The sequence below is a fragment of the Lycium barbarum genome, chromosome 4, assembly GCF_019175385.1.
Source record: "Lycium barbarum isolate Lr01 chromosome 4, ASM1917538v2, whole genome shotgun sequence".
Taxonomy (NCBI): domain Eukaryota; kingdom Viridiplantae; phylum Streptophyta; class Magnoliopsida; order Solanales; family Solanaceae; genus Lycium; species Lycium barbarum.
The window spans coordinates 11,523,700-11,546,582 of NC_083340.1; the positions used below are offsets into that span (position 1 = coordinate 11,523,700).

Sequence of the window (22,883 nt, forward strand, 5' to 3'; positions counted from 1 at the left end):
TTCATTCATTCATTCAGATTAAAAGATAAGGACCTATCAATAGCAGTACTAATTTATGGATGGAAAGTGAAAACAAATAGAGGTGGGTACAAGAACTGAACAGGAGAAACAAGATGTTAACAAATCAAAATTAGTGGTGCAACTTGAAATACCCATTTTACGAATTCCTAATATATCCTCAATTATCACTCACCCATGGTAATTAATTAATTAGACAACAATTTCCAAAACCCCATTTCTATGAGTAAATTTCCAATTCCCATAATGCTCCCTCATTTTACCTGTGTTTTAGGCCTTTGTAATTACAATATTTGTGTAATTACTAAGCTGTGTAATTACTACCCTTATAATTACACCAATTCCAATTACCAAGTGGCTTTCCAAACAGATCACAGTGAAAATTGACTCGAAGTCAGTGAAATATCACTGGTACGTAAGGTTCTGTGACGAGCTTTTGTGGAAATTGACTTGGGTCAACAGTCAACAACAATAATGGAAATTAAGTTATTTTCACATTTCAAAGACGCAAGTAATAGTGATCAATTTATCACTATATAGAAGGACTAGAAGTTCCTAGCTGGTTAGACATATCCAAGAAATAAGATATGGAGTACCAACAATTGCTAATACCTTTCTGCTTCTATTCACTTATTATCCTTTCTGTCCAGCAATCGCAGCTTACTGGCTTCTCATATGCTGGGCAACATGTATGTGCCCCCGATGATGCCTTTTATTTGCTTCAATTTAAGAAAGGCCTCACAATTGGTTCCTTTGCACGAGGTGGGTGTGACAACGAGGCCCGAGCCAAGACTTTATCCTGGAATGTTACAGGAGATTGTTGCAAATGGGATGGCGTTACTTGCGATGGATTTACGGGTCACGTGATAGGCCTCGATCTTTCTTGCAGCTTTCTTAGCGGAACTATTAATGCTAACAGCAGTCTCTCAAAACTTGGTCATCTCCAAAGACTCAACCTTGCCTACAACGACTTGGTTAGCTTTCCACTTGGAAATGGTATAAGTGAACTCACGAGTTTGACACATCTCTATCTTTCATATGCTGCAATTGTTCAAACGAATGAGATCCCACCAGGATTATTCAAGTTGCCTAAGAATTTTTCTTCATCTCTTACCTATTTGGATCTGCAAGGCACCCACTTGTTTGGTGACATCAGCGATTCTAATCTCTTTCATCTACCAAACTTGCAAGTGCTGAGATTGGGATGGAATTATTTTCTAACAGGCACTTTGCCAAATTTTAATTGGAGTTTCAGTGGAACTATTTTAGAGTTGGACTTTTTTGAAACTGGTATTTTTGGTAAGGTACCTGATTCAATTGGTAACCTCCATTCTCTTAGGTATCTTAACGTCTCTAATTGCCATCTCTCTGGCTCAATTCCAGAATCCATTGGCAACCTCACTGCAATTAGAGAGTTGAAACTTTCAGATAACAACTTCACTGGTAATGTTCCCTCAACTATCTCAAAATTAAACAATCTCATTTCTTTCGATCTCTCTTCCAACCATTTTGGAGGCTCAATTCCAGAATCCATTGGCAACCTCACTGCAATTAGAGAGTTGGCACTTTCATATAACAACTTCACTGGTAATGTTCCCTCAACTATCTCAAAATTAAACAAGCTCATTTCTTTAGATATCTCTTCCAACCATTTTGGAGGCTCAATTCCAGAATCCATTGGTAATTTCACTAGAATTACAAGTTTGGATCTTTCAAATAACAGCTTCAGCGGAAATGTTCCCTCAACTGTAGGAAAGCTGAACAAACTTAGCTCCTTAAGCCTCTTTTCCAATTATTTTGAAGGCTCGATTCCAGACATCTTTGCCAACCTTTCAGAGCTATCTTATTTATATTTTGACACTAACAATTTCACTGGCTCATTCCCCTATTCAATTGCAACCTTGACTCGCCTTGAAGTATTACACTTGCACAACAATTTACTAACTGGTACACTTCCCTCTAATATAAGTGGGCTTCAAGAGCTACGAACTCTTGATTTGTCCTTCAATAATTTCACTGGCACGGCACCCCCTTGGTTATTCAATCTTCCACTGCTGCCGGATTTACATGTTCAAGCCAATCAATTAACCAAATTGCCAAATGAGATCAAAAGCGATCACTTAAAGCACTCTGAAATTGATCTTTCGCACAACAAGTTGCACGGTAAAATCCCTGATTGGATGTTATCCATGACCGTGGGCGTGCTAGATCTCTCTCATAACTTCCTCACAGGCTTTGAAAAACAAGTATGGCGCTCAATGGATTTGTTCTACCTCAATTTGGAGAACAATTCTCTTCAAGGGTCTTTGCATCCGTCCATTTGTGACATGATCACTCACCTTCGAATCCTCAATTTGGCTCATAACAATTTCAGTGGTTCAATCCCAAGCTGTTTGGGTAGTAGTCCCCTTGCTATTTTAGACTTACAAATGAACAATTTTCATGGAGAGATACCAAGATTCTTACCAACAGGGTTAAAATACCTTAGTTTACGTGGCAATCAACTGGGGGGACAAGTTCCACGATCCTTGGTTAATTGTACAGACTTGGAAGCTCTTGATTTAGGGAATAACAAGATAAATGACACGTTCCCCGTCTGGCTGGAGAAACTTCCAAACCTGCAAATTATGATTCTGAAATCAAATCTCTTTCACGGTCCAATTGGTGAATTGGTGTCCGAGTTTCCATTTCCTGAGTTACGAATCTTTGACCTTTCCTTCAATGGGTTCGTTGGAACTTTGCCATCTAATTTTTTCAAAAAATTTAGAGGTATGATGGATGTGGATGAAGAAAAAACAGGAATTACTCAACGAAGTGATAGCATAGCAGGTGAAAGGGAACGCGCATTTTACCATTACCATGTTAGCTTGGTGATAAAAGGTAATGAGTTTGATCTGAGAATCATTCCACTAATGACAAGTATTGATTTATCAAGCAATGGGTTTGAAGGAGATATTCCAAATTCCCTTGGAAGTCTGAAATCACTTGTGTTACTCAACCTATCTCATAACAACTTCCGTGGTTATATTCCTACAGAAATTGCAAAGTTGCACGAGCTCGAAGCATTAGACCTCTCATGGAACAGACTCATTGGAGAAATCCCTGGTCAACTGTCGAGTCTGACATTTCTTGAGGTCTTAAACCTTTCATACAATCATCTCGTTGGGCGCATTCCGCTTGGGAAACAGTTCAATTCATTTCCAATTGATTCGTATAGTGGAAATCCTGATTTATGTGGATTCCCACTATCAAAGGAATGTGGAGCAAATAATGAGTCAGATGAGTCATCACTTGAACAAGATGATGATGATGATTCAAGTTTTGCTAGCGGGTTCACATGGCAAGCTGTCGTAATAGGGTATGGTTGTGGTATGCCTTTTGGATTGTTCATGGGAAGCCTCATGTTCATACTTGGAAAACCAAAATGGTTCGTGAACTTCGCTGAAGATATTACTCAACAAATTGCTGCTAGGAAGCGAAGAAGGCAAAGGAAGAGACATCAAAGACGTTGAGACACAGTTTAAGAATGAAGTAGCAACATACCAGGTATAGATTAAAACTTTTGGTTTTGAATCAGGAATAACAGTACTTCTGTAGCTGTTTTTTCTTTCTAATAGTTTAAGAACAGTCCAGGTCCACACATTATGGATTCCTTTTTTCTTTAAAATGGTGGCTGCTTGGTTTATTAGATTACTGTGTGTCAATTTTTTTTTTCTTTTTCCCTAAGGACCTAAGTATTCAAAAACTCAGGAAAGTCATTAATAGTCTAAAAGGACATAAGCCATTTACATTTCTAATATCCTATCTAATCTCTATTCTCATTCTTGTCTCTACAGATGTTGTTGAGGTTGCTGGAGAGTTGAACAGGTTTACATACTATTTTCATCATTTATAAGTTTGTATTAATATTGAGGATTCATATATCCGACCCCAGCTAGCTTGGGATTGAGGCGTAATTGTTATTGTATTAATAAATTGGTGTTGATGTTCTGGATTATGGCAATGTATGCATCTGTTTCTTCACTTTATGTGCCCGTGGTGATTTCTATAGTTTTATGACAACAAAGAAGTAAGCTTTCGACATTGCATCGTTTAATTACACGAATGGTCATCTTACTTCTATCATCCGTGCAGTAAAATCAACTAAATTTTGTCACAATAAAATCACTTAACTAATGCTCCACTAGTTTTCCTATTTGGCAAGCCATAGCATTAAAAATACCAAGTCGTGTTGCCACGTCACATTAATAACAATTTTTTACCTAAATAAAAGGCCCATTTTTTGTCATACTACTAGACTTAAATCTGAAGTTTCTAATCAATATCATCAAATGGCTGTTTTGGCGACCTTAATAAACAATCTATATATAATATAAAGCTAGGCATAGACAAGATGATATGGCACCTCCCTATGGCCTTCATTCCTACTTATCTTTTTTCTCCTTTTTTTGCCATTTTTCTCCATTTTTATACATAATAATATAATATATGCTGTCAAAGCCCACGTAGCAGCCTAAATGGCTTAACAAAAGCCTCAACATAAATGCTGAGTTAAAACCCACGTAGCATTATCTTTAAGACAAACCTTAAAATTCCTGAAATTCTCTATTAAATGAAAAATTAAGAACAACCCATTTGATTCTATTAGAAAGCTAAAAAGTCATCAGCCAACTTACTCATGGTTGTTCTGAAAATTAGTTCTCTTCCAATTCAATGTATAGTAATGGACGTGGATGATTATGGTGTCCATTCAATATGGTATTCATTAGATTGAATTCAATTTTGTAATAAATGTGATATTTACTTAGAATGCAAATGACTCACAATTTTATTGCATAAGAAAATGAAAGCCATCAACTATAATACATATCCTTTTAGTGTAAGTGAAGATTGGCTTATTCTGGAAAATCCTCTACAAAAAATATGAACTTGCCCCAAATATCTATTTAGATCCTGATGACTGTCACAAATCACAATGGTGATGTTGGCGGCAACACAAAACTGAAAGAGTACTGTCAAATATTGTTTTGGCTTTGAAGTTGGTCTCATATGCATCTTACCTCAATTCAACCAAATCGTCGGCTTTTCGATATGACCCATCAAGAGAAACCATTATTAAAGATTTGGATTGCCACCACCAATCGGCCATGTCGCCAAAGGAACAATAATCATCTTTCAGTAAGTAAAATCTTATCATTATATACAGTAACAAATAGATCATTAGAAAGAGATTTACATACAACTATCCTCTTATATATAAAGCGTAGGGTGTTGTGACAAAGAAAGAACGGAGGGAAAAAAGAAAACAGAAAAATGAATAGAGGGCACTGCTCAAAATATATATATTAGAACCGGGCAATGTATAGCTTTCATTGTTGTAAGCCATATGTTATAGAAAATGTAACTAAGTTGTATTTTAATTAGTAGTATTGATCTCTAGGTCCCTCATCCCTCCATATATGTTTAAATGAATATGGTAGATAGAACATTACCAATGGAGTGTTTAACAGCATGTATTTAGTTAGTGAGTACGAGTTATTGCAAAAAAGCACATTATTGGGGAAAAGGGAGAGGAGGAAAGACATAAAAATAGAAGAAAAAAAAAACGATGAAAAAGTAAAAAAGCGGAAGGAGTATAACGGGAGGAAGAAAGTGTGATGCAAATTCATGCAATTCAAATCCTTTACTTATGGAATTAAGGATTCTGTTTAATATTTTAACTTACTCATTTTTATATTATTAAATTTTATTCTTTCTAAATGATAATAAAATATTACTTCTTTGATTATTTTTTTAAAGTAGATTCTTATATACTTACAGAAAAATTAGATGACAATATATTTATTTTTAATTATGAATTTTATTTTAAATAAATCAAATGCACAAAATTTAGACTGATCTATTTTACTTTTAAGAATATACATATTTTTGTCGAATATGGTAAATCTAATCATTATTCTCATTTCAAATTAAGAGCACTCAATAACATCATAACAATCCGGTAATATATATATATATATATATATATATATATATATATATATATCAAAGTTCTACCTATTAATATAGTGTTGCTTTGCTTGAAGATGAGTCCAAGAAGTTTGGGTCGATCAAGAAAAGAGGCATTCAATTCTCAAGAGTAATAGATCACAAGGATTTTATTTTGATACACGTGAAAAATATTTCTTGTGCTTGGAGAAGTTATCTTCTTAATATTGCATGCTAATTCTTTTTTAAACCTTTTTAATTTTATATTGTATCGTGTGGCATAATAATTTAGGAGTTATGATTTGTCTTATGGCGCTTCACAATTGGAAATGACTATTTATTATATTGCTTTGAGATTGAGTGTTTTTGCGAAATCTATTACAATTTACTTTGTAAATGATATTTTTTTAATAAATAAATAAAGAAAAGAGCGGCACAGTAATAGAAAGTGTATGTGTGTGTCATGGTATTAGGAAAGGCATTGATCTTTTTCTCATCTTTTATTTTATTCCCCTATTTTTTTTAATCTTATTTTAAAGAGCCTAAAAGTTATCTAAAGGAATTATCGGTTAAATAAGAGGTGTAGTACTAACAAAACTATTAGTATGAACTCCCTAAAATTAGTTGTGTTGAATTCTTTTACACAGAGATTCTCTGAGAGATAAAAGAAGAGAAATAATTCAAATTTTAAGAGGTAGATACATACTAACAAGTTACGTGTGAGTTTAGAAAGTTCTAAGCAACTATTCGTCAAGTTCTTTATTTTATTTTTGTTTCTTTCTCCTCTTCTTTTTGTAGGATCAATTAATATTTTATATATAACATGAGATCTTTTATCTCTTTTATGTTGAAGTGTTTTGTTGAAAAACTATTTAAACAATTGATATGTTTTATGACCGCGCGAAACGCGGACAAATGCACTAGTTCTGAAAGAAAATAATTTTGTAATTCAAACAAAACATATCCAAAGTTAGACAATACAATCGAAGAATATATCCAAAGAGATTGTCCAAATTAATGCAACAAAACGAGAAATTTCAAACTACAGTTCCTAAACCTACGAGAAAAATATACTTTAAAATCCTTTGAAAATAATAAACTACTGAAATTTACCTGGCTAAGAATATAGAAGAACGCTAATGCAATCTCCACTTTGAATTTTAAAGTCACAAAGCTCAACTTTTTGCTTCGTTCCTCACTACTATGTGTTGTAGCTGCAGAAACAACTAATAATAGAGAAAAGTAGATTTTTTTTGGGTCCAAGATCAAAAGTAGATGATAAGTATCATCAAGTGCTGAAATTAATTTTATAAATAAATACTCTTGTTAAAAGGTGTTGGATAAGCAAATTTTCTGTTAACAAAACTGAAATATTCTTAATATTATTCACAAAAAAATATAAAGTACAAAAATATTTTTACATAAAAACCGAATGACAAAATTAAAAACAAAGAGACAATTAGATATTATGTTATAAGAGGAATATCTCCGATATTGCAAAAGATATTAGAAATAAAATAGTAAAGTCTTTGTCGAACCAAAAGTGCTTATAATTAAACTAAAAAATTCATAAATTTGAGATCTATCAACTTATGGCTTTTAGTTGATTTTGGCTTTATAAGCTCTTTTGGTGTTTATTGAACACTTATATAAATCAAAAAGTACTTTCTATGCTAATTTGATCAGCTTATAAGTTTTGTCGAACACCCTCACTATGGCGTAAACTAAAATTGAACTACCGATTAGTTACTGACAATATAAATTATTTTTACAATATTAAATTACTTTAAAAACCAACTTAAATATGACAGTGTAAAATAACCCTGAATATGAAAAAGAACAAGTAATTATTACAACGAGTTATATCAAAGAATTATTACTGTACTAATATTTTCTGCCATTTAATTGCACGGTTTTCCCTTCAAATGGGCTGGTCTTTAATTTTTGCCATTTAAATGTGCTGACATTTAATTTTTGTTCTTCAAAATCGAATTTGTGACGGGCATAAGTTCTTCAAAAGTTCTGTGCAAAAATAGGAATAACTTGTGTGATATTGTGATGCGAAAATCTGAATTTATGTCTTGCGATTTTTATTTTTTTTGCATGGAGATACAAAATAAAAGACAACACAAAATAGGGCCAAAAGTGCAAATGACCCGTTTTCTGCCAAAATACCATGATAATCAGTTGGAATTGCTTGTTATAGTTGGTAAGCCCGTTAGGCGAACGCACGACGGCCCAAACCCAGGCCCTGCTGCTAGAAACATCTCCTTTTTTTTTCTTTTTTTTTTTGCGGGGACTCTCCTTCGTTGGGGGTGGTCTTTAAGTTTTGACCTTCGCCTAATACCCCGATATTATGAATTCGAACCCCAACTTAGTTCAAAAAAAAATCACAAGGCAGAAATTTGCAAATTTTGTCCATGTGCAAATCTGCCTTTAAGGCCCAAATTTTGTCTGAAGCGCAAAAGTTAAAGACCACCATTTTGAGAGATAAAAATTAAAGACCAACCCCAGCAAAGGGCAATTTCTACAAATTACCCCAGAAACATTAGAACCTCATGAAACTAACACATACGAGAAATTCATGGTCTACTATGGACTAAATTTAAAGTAAGGAAATTAACATGGCATAACTAACTACTAGTACATATTTATATTTAATAGCTATAGTTTAGATTAATTACATCTTATAGCTAAGAGTAATATGTTAAATACAATTAATAGCTGCATATATATTAGTAGAATATGTTAAATACAATTAATAACATATTACTCGTCTCCTTCTACTCCCTCCGTTCCCGTCTCCTTCTACTCCCTCTGTCATCCGTACCCCACTTCCATCAACCACCATCACTTCCAGCCTCGCCGGAGACCAACAACAACAAATTTGAAACCGAATAGCTCTCCGCCGCCATTGGTTTGAATACAATTTTTTTGTGGTTTCAAATGCAGATCTAGTTTCAACGCACATAATTGTAGCTCTCAGCCGCCGCCATTGGTTTGAATGCAATTCTTTTGTGGTTTCAAATGCATTCAAAAGTGCACATAATTGTAGTTATCAATTGTAGATTTCTGTCGCCGCCGTTGGTTTGAATGCAATTCTTTTGTGGTTTCAAATGCAGATCTGGTTTCAATTCTTTTGTAGCTATTTTTTTTTTCATTTGCAAAGGAGAAGCTCAGTTTCCTTTTTTTTTTTTTTTTTTTTTTGTTTTTATTTGCAAAGGAGAAAGTTATGTGTGTGGATTTTGCAATATCATGCTACGGAAATGTTTTGCTGCAATGTTAGATTGTATACAACCAGATCTGCACTTCTCTGCCACCATCAGCTCAATGGACTGAGAAGTGTGGCGGAGAGATCATTCAGATCTGAGCTTGTTCCAGTCACGTTCCGATGACGTGCGGCTCATTTTGTTATTTTTTAGACTGTATCCAATTTGTTATTTTTTTATATTCAGTTTTTAAGTGTATTTTTTAGTGTATCTATTTTTTTATATTCAGTATTTTAGTGTATATATTACAGCTGAATCTATTTTTTGGTATTTATGTTATTCGAATACAATGGAATCTAAAATACAATAAGTTGAATACAATTTTTTTTTTGTATTTATGTTGTTTGAATACAACCGATTTTTAAATACAATATAAAAGTAGCTACAAATGAATACAACTGAGTTGAATACATTTGACGTGAATACAACTGAGTTGAATATAGCGAAAAGAATTTTTGAATACATTTTTACTCATTGTATTATGAATACAGCAACGCCGTTTTATGAAACAGCGAGCCATTTTATGAATACAGTGAAAAAAAAGTAGTTATGCCATGTAAATATTGAAACTTTAGCTATGGCAAATTTTAAACCCTCAAAGTGTAGTCATTTATGTAAAATCCCCTTTAAAGTATATGCGATAACAATTTATTCATATATTGTGAAAATATTTTTTTATCATTTAATCACAATTAAATAATATTTATTCTCACTTTAATTTGTAATTTTGAATATTAATTTTTTTTACCCCTTCCCCAGGAGCTCTCTTTTTGCTCGCTTGGTGACTCGAACCCCAATCTTTGAGTTGGAGGTGGAGAGTGCTTACCATTTGAGCAACCCCTTCTTATCTAAATTATTTAATTGGACATAAACATAACCATGTAAGTATTTTCCAAGACGGTTAGGTCGAGCCATATTTGAATTTGATCTATTAAAGTAAGGGAAAAGGCGCAAATATACCCCTCAATTTTGTGATTTAGAGCAAATATATCCCTTGTTACAAAACTAGTGTATATATACCCCTGCCACTACAAAATGGCGCAAATATACCCCTGCCGTTACAAAATGGTGCAAATATACCCTTTTCGCTGACGAAATTTTTAAAAAAAATCATTTAGGTTGTTTTGTAATTAAACAAAATGTCACATGACTTTAAAAAAAAGTTTACCTATTTTTTTTAGTAGACATGTTTTTCTAAAGCCACATGGTTATTTTTTTCTGGTACGTGGGGTTTGGTTCGTTTACAAAAATATCTCCGTGACTTTAAAAAAAGATGTATACCCGTTTATTTAAACGAACCAGACCCAGGGAAAAAATTACTATGTGGCTTTAGCAAAATATGTCTACTAAAAAAAATGGATAGACCTTTTTTTTTAAAGTCACGCGGCATTTTTTTAATTAAAAAATAACCTATGTGATTTATTTATTTTAAAATCCCGTTAGCGAAAAGGGTATATTTGAACCATTTTGAAACGACAAGGGTATATTGGCACCATTTTGTAATGACAGGGGTATATGTACACCACTTTTGTAACGAGGGGTATATTTGCACCTTTGCCTTTAAAGTAATAACAACCGATAAATCTATATATATATATATATATATATATATATATATATATATATATATATATATATATATATATATAATAAAGCTAGACATAGACAAGGTGATGTGGCACCTCTGTATGGCCACCATTGCTCTTTATCTTTTTTCTCAATATTTTGACATTTTTCTCTCCGTTTCTCTATTTTACAAAATAAAATAAAATATTAAAGGCTTCATCCCTTCACCCATAATAAGACTCACTCAACATGTAATAACATTGTTTGTCATCATTTTCCCTATAACTATTATGATACTTTGTATTAAATTTATTACTCCCTCCGTTCACTTTTACTTGTCCACTATTCCCTTTATAGATTTTTATTTTTACTTGCCAATTTTCACATATCAAGGTAAGATACACAAAAAAAATCTTGTTTTACCCTTAGCATTCATTACTAATTTCAAATTATTTTCCCAACTCCAATACAATTATACACCATTTAAAAGGGGTATTATGGTAAAAATACCTATCTTAATCATTGTTTCTTAAACAGCGTGAAAAGTCAAAACATTACAAGTAAAAGTGAACGAAAGGAATAGTAAATGCAATGAACCATCCCCTCATTCTACTCATTCAATTCAATTTGAACAATGCAAAAAATCACAAAAAAAAAAAAAAAGGAAAAAAAACGTTTCCTTATGGAGAAGTGGCAACGTGCAAAAGCCTCTTCAAATTTTACATTGTTCTACTAGAGAGTCTAAAGGTCTTATTTTGAAAATCCAAAGGTCACTATAAGAAACATTCATTGGTATTAATATTAACATTTAATAATTAATAATTATTGATAAAAGAAATACGAAAAACGGCACTTCACAACACCATAATGGCGATATATATCTATATAAAAGGGCCTTGGATGTTTGTTTTTGGGTATTCAAATTAAAATACGCATAAGTTTTGGTGCACCATTGTTCCTCTTTCTGCGTGTGTATATATCATATGTAATATATATGTTATATGCTGGATTCTTGAATTCTCATATTAGGTTGTAATGCTGAATTTTTCTACTCTGGATATTTTACTTCCTCAAACCTATGATTGTCTTCAGATTTTTTTTTTTGTTTCTTTCTTTTCCTTTTAGTTTCTATAAACAAAGTGTCTTCGGCTACTGGAATTGTGTATTCTTATCAATAAAAAATTAACGACGATGTGACTTATTGTTAGGAGGAGGTTCGAGAAGAGGTTAGAGCCAATTTGTGAGTCGCAAGTGGGAGATTATTGTGGATTCCAGCAACTCTATCTCTTTACCTTTCCTATTTTTCTATTGTAATATTTTTGTTATTTGAGTGTAGTTCCTTTGTCAAATCTGTTAATGCTTAGATTATAAGTGATTTAACATTGTTGATGAATATTTGTATGATTTTAGGGCTTTCGCAATTGCAAAAGTTAGGAAGAATTCATCATCAATTGTGTCATGTATGTTGACCTATTTGTCTTTTTTTCCCCTTGTGATCTCCCTACATATTTTGTTTATTATGTCGCATTTTTTCACTGTTACTTTAAATGACTAAATTAGTTATGTAGATTTATAGATTGGTTCTTGGATATCCAAATCCTATGTTTGAGTATTTCAGAATTGTCGAGAAGAACAAGTAAAGATTGAATAGCTCAACTTATGGTGCAAATATTGTTTGGTCATATATTAAGATTGCAGAAGATCAGAATATGTCGATGTATTTTGTCGGAAAAGAGCGATTTGACTCCTAACAATAAACCAATTCAAGATCATCTGACATTCTCATGTGTAAGCGTTTTTTGAGAATGCTTATGTAATAATTCAATATTATTGGAGTTTCTAATTGATATACCTGTGACAACGCCAAATCTTTTATCAAGAGCAATACTCCTATAATCATTGATTGGAGTTCTTTGTGATATGTGTCACGACCTGACTAGGGGGCCGCGACGAGCACCCGGTGCTAGTCCACCCGGGCGCCCTCTTAGCTTACTCTTATGCCTACATCTAGGTGAGCCATATCATTATACATACATTTCCTTTTAGTCCATCATACTTGTCCATTTCGGATAATAACATCTTTCATAACATTAAGGCATTCATGCCACATCAATGTAAATGGGCCCACATGGCCGACAAAATGATATACAAAAGCATAGGCCGACAAGGCCAGACATCTAATCATTTACACGTGGCTACGAGCCTCTAAGGATAGTACGACACATCACATGAGCGGGACAGGACCCCGCTATTCCCATAATTATTTACACAAAAGAATTAGTACCCAAAAGATATGCTCCGAAGGAAATGGAGCTCTTTAAGAAATCTCAAGATAGCAGCTACGGGTCGAGTCTGTCTCCCTGTGCACCTGCGGGCATGACGCAGCGTCCACAAACAAAAGGACGTCAGTACGAAGAATGTACTGAGTATGTAAAGCATGATCAACATCGGCATTGAAACATAATAACAGCATATGAAGTAGCATGGGAGGGGGAGACAATAATATCATCATCATTTCATATTCCACAATAGTACTCGTACCATATTTGTGCTTACATTCGTATACATGCCTTTATTCGTATTTATATGCATAGTCTTATCACATTCATATTCGTAGCATATACATAGTAATTTCGTATACATCTCATTTACATAGAGTACCCGTCCTCGTAGGATCGGTGTTTCATACCTACTTGGCCAACCAAGGCTCAAGGTTACTCATACCTGGCCCTACCAAGGCTTCAGGGTTATCCGTACCATCTGCAGATGTGAGCGCGCGTTTCGTAATCGTATACATACTCCATACATATATTTAACTTACCCGGCACCATAGGCTCGGGGTCCCATTATAGCCCTTCATAGGCACACATACATATAATAGCCCATAGGCACCTTTGGCATCATTATTATTATTATCATCATTACCATCGCCATTATTATCGTTACTTCTATATCAAGGTTTATTCATCACATGAGGTGCGTAGTGCATTCGTAGTGCATATCAAGGGTAGTGAGCTTATGAGCTCGGAATGTCAATCATTTGTGGTCAACACACGTATATAGAGGAGTTAGGAGTTTAATCAAGAAACCATGTCTTATGAAAGAAGGGTTAGCCTCACATACCTTTTCGTCGAGTTATTCTACTCTTGCACGTACTACTTGATGATCACGTGTCTACCTTCAATAAGGGTATACTATTGTTAGGATCGACAACTAGCACACATGACTGAAGCTAAAGAAAATCGGGCAGCGTTTCCTTTGTTTATACAACATTAACCCATATAATAATTCAACTCCCAAACGTCATCAATACATTCACAATGTCATATCAATAGTCATTCATCACTCATTTTACCCACGTTATCAATATTTCTCAATTTTGCCTCTTATTCACCCCTTCTCAGGGTCATAATATCCCACTTCGTTCATTCGTCGAAAATATCTAGTTCATGATCTCAACACCATTTGTAACACATTCATATCACAATACTACAACATTAATGATTAAATCCAAATTATTCCTTAAAATGTCACTATTCATCATTCATGACCTAATTGACCATATTTCCTACAATCCGTGTATTTTAATTCTCCAATACCTTAAACATCATGTAAAAATCATAAAACTTACCTTGGAAGTTGTAGGAATAAGCTTTGGTTGATAATAATCCACTTTGAGCAAAACCCTAGTTTTTCTCCATTTGGGTTTCTTGACTTTAGATGATCCTTGATGGGTTTCTACCTTGGATTCACTTGTTAAATGATATTGATGGATTAATATCCTTGAAATCTTGCATAAAAGTTGTAGAGAGATGTTTTAAAGAGAGGAGGGAAATGTTGAAATGAAATTGTGAACTTGGTCCCTTATTTAATGAAGCATCACTGAATCTGTCGGGTTCCATTATACGAACCATTATACGGTCCGTATAATGGTTATACGGCCCGTATAATAGACCGTGAAATGGGCCTTCCCTGCACCCCTTCACTGTGACCATTTTACGGTCCGTAAAACAGTTTTACGGTCCGTATAACTGACCGTAAAACGCCGCCAGTGAGCAACCTTCACTGTGACCCTTTGACGGTCCATTATACGGTCCGTAAAACATTATACGGTCCGTATAATGGGCCGTATAACCCACTAGTCACTGAACTTAATTTCTTTGCTTCGTTTGGTCTCCGATCCTCATGGAACCTTCTTAACACTTGTTCAACACCCCAATACCAATCCAAGGGACGTTATTACTCCTCTCCAAGACATCCTTAAGTGATCAATAAATCGTTACTCGTTTTTCCTTTCCGATACTTATCAAATACTTCCGCCTTCTCTTGGCCATCCCCTTTCCCTCATCCCTAACATCTTAAAATCTTATCTAGAGTCGTCGAATGCCATTTCTTACTCATGAATATATTGTATACTCGTGCTCCTTCCTAGTTCATTCACTTGCGTACCAACGGAGGATTTTCCGAGGTGTAACAATATGCCTGCCAAATTTTATAAGCGAAACGTATATTTATATATGATATTGACGAGACCAATGTGCATAGGTATTTTTCTGTTCGTACTCTGTCAAATTATAGTAAAGTTTAAGATATCGGTCCACAAAGATTGGAACCACCAAGGCTACAGATTTGTATTATTTTTGTTACTATTTGAGAGGATCAAATTGATGAAAAGAGAGTTGTTCAAAAGTCTTGAAAATTATAATAATAAAATAATAAATATTTTTGGCTTTTTCTAATAAAAGATAGAGGTTGGAATACTTTGAATCGGAAAGATAAAAATATTATAACAAAATCATTTTTTTTATATCTCTGTTTAAAGAATGATTGCTTATTTCCAATACAATCACTCCACATAACGACAATATGTTAATAGCACCACTCCCACTTATACTATTAATTTATTGACAAGGAATTAGTGACATTAAACAATAATTAATTAATAGCACCTTTTTCGATTAGTGTAGTTAACCAATTAAAGTAATGGCCCCAAACAAGAATTATTTTAGTTGAGTGCACCAAGTGAACACAAGCCTCTTTCGATAAGCTTTTGCTAAATCAATAATTTTATTTGAGTCAATCTCTTCGTGAGAATTAGGACTGAAAAAAAATGAGACAAAGATCCCTTAAATCAATAAACTTATTTGAGTCAATCCCTCCGTGAGAATTACGATTGAAAGAAATAAGATAAAGATCATTTAAATCAATAAACTTATTTGAGTTAATCCCTCCCCGAGAATTAGGACTAAAATAAATAAGATAAAGATCATTTAAATTAATAAACTTGTTTAAATCGTTCTCTTCTCCCGAATAAGAAATAAAATAACAAGATAAAGATTTTTGTAAAAATATATAATTATATCCAATAATAGATATAATTAATATCAAATACCTCGGTGTATAAAGATGATAAAGAGAAAATCCCAACATAAGAAGATTACAAAATAAAGATGTTTATTAGAATAGCTTCATCAAGCTTTATCTAGTATCCCAACCAAAGAAACTTATTCCATTATGGAGTAGAAAAACTAAATAGAAATAAAGACTAAGAAAATATATTTACTACAAGAAAGATCCAAAAGAGACACCAAGACTAGTTTTTGTGTCCTCTTCACTATTGGATGCAAATAGGATGAAAGATGAGTTTCTTTTCTTCCACAAACATGTGCCTATTTATAAAAGAATTCCTGTAAGGCTTTGGTGAGAAATTGCAAGAGAATATCAATATAATATTATATCCTTGATGAGAATTTGACATGGCAATTTATCATGCGATCTTGGTGAGAAATTGACATGATAATTTGTCATGAAATCTTGGTGACAATTTGCCATAACTTTGCATCTCTTGACTTTGTGTAGTCTTTGGTGAAGTTATCATGGATACATCCTCTTTCCTTGACTTTTATTTTGTGCTTCTTCTCTTTTTCCAAGTATTCTTTTCCTGCAGGATTTGTTAGAAAAGTGCGAGAATATGATATAAATTATTCATATTTTTATTTTTAAAATATCATAATTTTCTACTGAAATTACATAAATAATTTATATACATCAGATATCACTATAAGTTTCACTTTTAGATGGAAATATATTTTCATCTCATCCCAATTTCCTATCATTTGGGTCATGATCCCATTGTTTAATGAAATATTTTTAATATCTTATATATGAATCTTGGAATTTTTTGTTATTCTTTGATATACAAATATTACAAAAAGATTATTGGTAAATTAATCATCATCGTTTCTGTGGATAAGGCCGCAACCAAAAGAGCTGAGGAGATTATTGGAAAAGCTGGAGTTGATGCTGAGGACCTGAGGTGCCGCACCCCAGTCCGAATAAAGAGAACATTGTGTCTTTTAAGAAAAAGAAGAAGAAGACAACTCCCGTGCTCTGCTATGTTCCAAAGATGAAGAAAGAGGAAGGTCAACCATCTGAAGCTCAAGGAAATGTGCTAGGGGGCTAACTCTTCCTATCAGACGGATTGTCGCAATAAATTTGTCCTCAAAGCTATTGGGAGAATTTGTGGCTCAGAATCCGCCGCAAAATATGGCACTCCCTACAAAGCGTACAAATGAAGGCTTTGATCCAAATGCTTACAAGTTATTCGTCAAGGCTGGGTACGACCCCAACCAGCCGTCAAAGTTAGGGAAACTTCCATCAAGAGCTACCATAATGCAATCACGTGAAGGTTTAGGATACAAACAACCTCCACCAGTTCACATATCCATAAGAAGGGCAAGTACCAACTACATCATCGTGGAAGATGAGTTTGTTACTTCTAATAAAAGGCCTTCAGTGTTTGAGCGTCTTGGAAAGTCGGCCGCAAAAGTTTCTGTGTTTGAGAGATTGGGGTCGTTAAAGATGAAGAAGAACAACAAGTTCCACAGAAATTATCAGAGCGTGAAAATGCTCGCTTTGCCTAGAACCCAGAAGGATATACAAAGTTTGATTCGTTCTAGAATGAGGCAACAAAAAAACCTTGTTGTTTCATGTGGGGAGGTACTAAAAGCAAAGTCTCACACTGTGGTGTATACCAAGAAGCGTGATGAAGATGAGGAAAGTGCAAGCTCTTCATATCATATTACTGCACAAAGTAATCAAGATACCTCATTTGAGATGAAGGTTTCCAAGAAATCAGAGGACATCTCCTTGTGTTACCACGTATCTTTCAATAACGGTGATCCTCAAGAGTATGAAGATGCTAAAGATTCTCCTCTAGAACTTGAAGGAGGGGTGAAAACCACAGTAGACTCCTAGAAAGAAGTTAATCTTGGTACTGATGAAGACCGAAGGCCCACCTACCTAAGGACTTTTCTAACAGCAGATGAAGAAGACACTTACATGAGAATACTCAAAGAATATAGGGATGTTTTTGCTTGGAGTTATAAAGAGATGCCTGGATTTGATCCCAAAGTAGCATCATCATCTGGCAGTCAAGAATGGTGCCCGTCCTGTTAAGCAGGCCCAAAGGCATTTCAAACAAGACTTGGTTCCTTCGATAAAAAATGAAGTCAACAAACTCATTGAAGCTGGATTTATTCGTGAAGTTAAATACCCTATATGGATCTCGAGTATCGTTTCCGTGAAGAAGAAGACTGGCCAAATTCGAGTTTGTGTTGACTTTAGGGATCTTAACGATACATGCCCTAAAGATGATTTCCCGCTTCCTGTTGACACCCAATTTTGTCCCTCCTTTATTCCAATTTATTTCCTTGGGTTTGTAAACTTATTAACGAGCTAAATACTTTATTTTCACCACTATTTTTATTGTCACTACTATTAATATTGTTATCCTCTTATTACTTTCATCCTCACTATTTTACTATCAACATTACTAACATTATTTTATCACAATTTTTAATGGTTCGTCATCATTTCATTTTCGGATTTGTACTCGTTAAATTAATTATAAGTCAATACTTTGGTAAGTCCTTTATTTTCTACATATTAATTTCACATAGTATATATTGTACTAGTTATTAAGTTAAAAACCCAAGAATAATTAATTAAAGGAGGAAAAGATCCATGATTTGCAGTCCAATCCGTCAAATTGAGCCCAAACATTAGGCCCAAACTTTGAACCCAATATACCCACCTTCAGAAAATCTAAACCCATTCGGGTAGGTCTTTCATTTTCATGCCAAGAACAGCCGCCCCTCTTGTTCTTCACTCTCCTTTCCATTTCAAGAAAAATCTTTACTTACACCCACCATGGACAGAAATTTGCCCCTCCAATTTAGAGTAAGTTCTCACTTTTTCACCTTTTCTCTTTGGTCAACAAATACATATCACAAGAAGCCAAGAATAACTTTTCAGAGATCCGAGCATTCACGGGCTAATTCAAACGGCTCTTTTGAACTTTTGTTTCGAGCCAAGAATCTCGAATTCAAAACGGAAACCCTAGTCACTTTTACCTATAAATATTGTCTTAAGTCTTCAGCCGAAGAGGAAGTATTTTTAGTGTCCGTGGCTTGCTCCTCAAATTTCATACTATTTGATAAAATTACCTTTTATTCTTGAACATTTTCTCATACATAAAACATTCTGGTCTGTTTCGATCCGATTTGAATTTGTTCGGGAGTAAGAGAGTAGATCGAGATTCACGCCCCAGTCCACTGCACACGAGAAAGGTCGGTGCAATCCTTCTCTTTCTCCCATCTTAGTTTCGATTTAGTTTTGATTGGTATTTGTGATTCTTTGTTCGCATGTGTGATTTTTCTGTGTTTAACTCAGTTATTTAATGCTCCTTATGTGTGTTGCATACCTCTGTGTGTTTACATGTTTGTTCAGTAGAGCTTTAGTTTAATATGCGGTAGTTTAAAATTGTATTTCTTGTTTGTTTAGATTTCTACTTAGATAAAAGCAGAAATCCTGTGTTTTTGGCTAAAATATGACTAGGCTAAGATAAATGTTGATAGGGTAAATATCGACGAAGTATGTTTTAAATTATATGATCAAACAGTACCTTGCTTTGTTAGTTATAAGTTATTAGGAATTCAGCATAGTTTAAAATAGCCTGCATATATTCCTCGTTTATCTATTACTTGACTAAACCAGATTATGGATGGATAGTTGATCAGCCTTAAAATTGCCTAAGTGTTAGAACAGAGTCATATCGTCAGATTGTTGATGTAAGGAATGTATGTTCCGTGAGTTTCTCGAAGACGATACTCCGAAGGAACCCGAATCACTGTTTGTAATCTTCTTGTCATTTCCGTATTTTTATTTGTATTTCTGTCCATTATGATTTTTTATTATTAGCTGCTTATCATAAGTTTTAGTAAATTTCCTCTCTGTTTTCAGTTCCTTATTTTGTTTTTCGTGTAGATTAGCTTTTGTTGTTCGGGTTACCTAGCTAAATCAGCTTCCCTTTATTGTTTGTGCCAAAGTATGATGTTTGTTCTTCATGTGTCCTTTGTTTAGTTGAAGTTTATGCTAGATTAAGTTTTGTGTTGTTTAGGATATGTATGTGAATGCTGATGATAGTTCATTTACAGTGACTTCTTCCTTATTTTCCTTCTTGTAAACCATGCGCCATTTAGTATTTAGTTTACCTCCATTATTATTTCAAGATTAAGTAAAATCAGTCCTTTAGTTACTACTTTCCCTGCATTTCGTGCCACTATGTTTAGACTTGGAATTTCTTTAGGCATTAGTTAGTAGAAAAAAGCATGAGTTTTGGTCCATTTTTGCTGATTAAATAGATCTGCTCCTAATTTGAAATATAGCTAAGTGTGTTCTCCCAAATCAAGTTTGGTCTAGCGATTAAGGATCTAATGTTGCTTGATATTCATCACCCCTAATGGCTACTGCCTCTTTTAAAATGGTTGCTTCCTTTTCCCAGAATCCCTTTTTTTTCCTTGTCCGAAAACCAAAAATAGTATTTAGTTCATTTTATGTTGTTTTTATCACTCTTTAAGCAAAATTTGTGATGATTCTGTGCTAAAAGGATTCTTAGTATTCGCCTTGTTCTGCTTTAGTGAGGTTTTGATCAGGTTTATTTTGTATGATGTTGTACACGTCCTGGTTATTATAGTAAATGTTGTACATGTCCTATTTTTGGATGTTCCTGTTTGTGTGTCCGTTAAATGGCAATGCCAGCCCTTAGTTGATTGATGACCACAAGTCCACTACTGAGCATTTGTTCCAATGGACCTATAAAGTTGAAAATTGGTTTAGGTTGCTCTGGAAGTTAAACAGTATTTTGTTCAAGTTAAATTTGTTTTTGATAGAAAATGGAGCTTACATTCTCCAGTCAGTTTAGGCCATTAGTAGGCAATAGTAATCTTACAGTCAATGACAACTTTGTTATAGTTCTCTACTTTTAGAAAAGTTTTCAGACAAATTGACCGTTAGAAATGTTTCAAAGATATAAAGTCTGATTTTGTCTCATGTTCATTAATTTATCTTCGTTGGCAGAATATTAGATAGGAAATTTGTTAGCTCACATTATCATTTTGCTAGTGCAATGAGTGATACGCGTTAAAAAAAAAAGAAAAAAAAATCTCTTTCAGTTAGTAATTGGTTAGCTAATATGTCTTTGTTATTTTGATTAACATGATCTGTAAAAGTATTGTTTTTTTTAGCATAAGTTCTTTAATTTTCTTCTTTATCCTCTATAATTGTTTTAACCGGATTTTCTTTCTAATCCTTTTCATTTCTCTTCTTGTTTTGCATGACATACCGGAGCCGAAGAGTTTCACTCTGAGACTCAACGACGCCGCTTATGGAGTCCACACATCTGCATGGATCTTTCTTTCCTCTCAAATATCAATTTATAGAGGGGATTTTGTCCTCCCATTAAAGCTGAGCGTGCTACTTAATCATCTCATTTTTCTCTGCTTGCTTTGCTTGCTTGTGTTGGTGAATGACTTTTTATTTTCAATTATGTGATTACTATTAGAAGAGGTGGAGATGTTATATAATGGTTAGTCCATAATTCTTCATTTAGAGTCTGTTAGCACCTATTTTCAGAACCAGTAATTCGTTCGTTTTAGGATAATGAACATGTGTAATGTGTACTGTTTTGAGTAAATTTTGGTCTCGAATTCAAGATAATGTTTATTTTAAGGAATAATAAGAATGGTGGCACACCCTTTTAACGTGAAACAACATTTTTGGCTCTAACTCTTTTTTTTTTTTTTTTTTTTTTTTTTTTTTTTTTTACATTAACTGTTTTACACAATATTGCACTTGATTTTTTTTTAGCCTAAATCTGAAGCTTTTTACCCCTTTTCAATTCTGGATTAGAAGTCATTTTATTAAAGTGTTTATTACTTCAACCAATCTAAATAATTCAAGTTCATATTCTATTTTTTTTAAAAAACTAATTTAATTAATCACTCTCTTTTAATGCATGCCTTTGAACGTACTTCTAGTTTTTGCTTAACATTAGCCTTTTTAATAATTAAGTTCAATCGGTTAACCATTGTTAATGGATTTTAAAGGATGCCTAATATTTTCCATTTAGATTAGTTGAACTCTTACCTAGATCTTTTGGTTTCGTAGACTTTAAAATAAAGTTAACTTTAGAAAATAACTTTAATTTACCTTAGGTGTCCTAATTCACCATAAATAATTAGGGGACAACTCCCTAACTTGGACAACTCTCTAACTTTAATTAACCCCGGAATTATCGGAATGTTGTAAATCATTTTAACTCCGGTTAAAATGGGGTGTAACACTTTCCATCCCAGAGTTGATGATCGATGCTACCACTGGTTATGAAGCAATGACTTTCATGGACGGTTCGTCTGGTTATAACCAAATTCGCATGACGCCAAAAGAAGAAGAGCTTACTGCATTTCGTACACCCAAGTGTATTGATTGTTACAAAGTGATATCTTTTGGTTTGAAAAATGCTAGTGCCATATACCAAAGCGTTATGTAGAATATCTTTGATGATTTGCTCCACAAAAATGTCGAATGCTATGTAGACGATTTGGTGGTAAAATCAAAAAAGAGGAGCGATCACTTGCAAGACCTGAGAATGGTGTTCGATCGACTTCGAAGATATCAACTTCGAATGAATCCATTGAAATA

The 22,883-nt window shown here is 33.8% G+C and overlaps 1 protein-coding gene across 2 annotated transcripts; it reads left to right on the forward strand.

The window, feature by feature from the left end:
- The first annotated feature begins 556 nt into the window (after positions 1-556).
- LOC132635200 (receptor-like protein 9DC3) lies at positions 557-4,041 on the forward strand. Of its 2 annotated transcripts, XM_060351489.1 has the most exons (3): positions 557-2,898; positions 3,055-3,564; positions 3,855-4,041. In XM_060351489.1, exons 1-2 carry the CDS (start codon positions 606-608, stop codon positions 3,528-3,530), a joined length of 2,769 nt encoding a protein of 922 aa, XP_060207472.1. In that variant the 5' UTR covers positions 557-605; the 3' UTR covers positions 3,531-3,564; positions 3,855-4,041. The 2 variants fall into 2 exon arrangements, with proteins under 2 accessions (XP_060207472.1, XP_060207471.1); XM_060351488.1 differs by having other exon boundaries at positions 561-3,564.
- Positions 4,042-22,883: the final 18,842 nt, after the last annotated feature.

Excerpts from the sequence above, each read along its gene's own strand:
- LOC132635200 (XM_060351488.1), top strand. The coding sequence starts at position 606 with ATGGAGTACCAACAATTGCTAATACCTTTCTGCTTCTATTCACTTATT.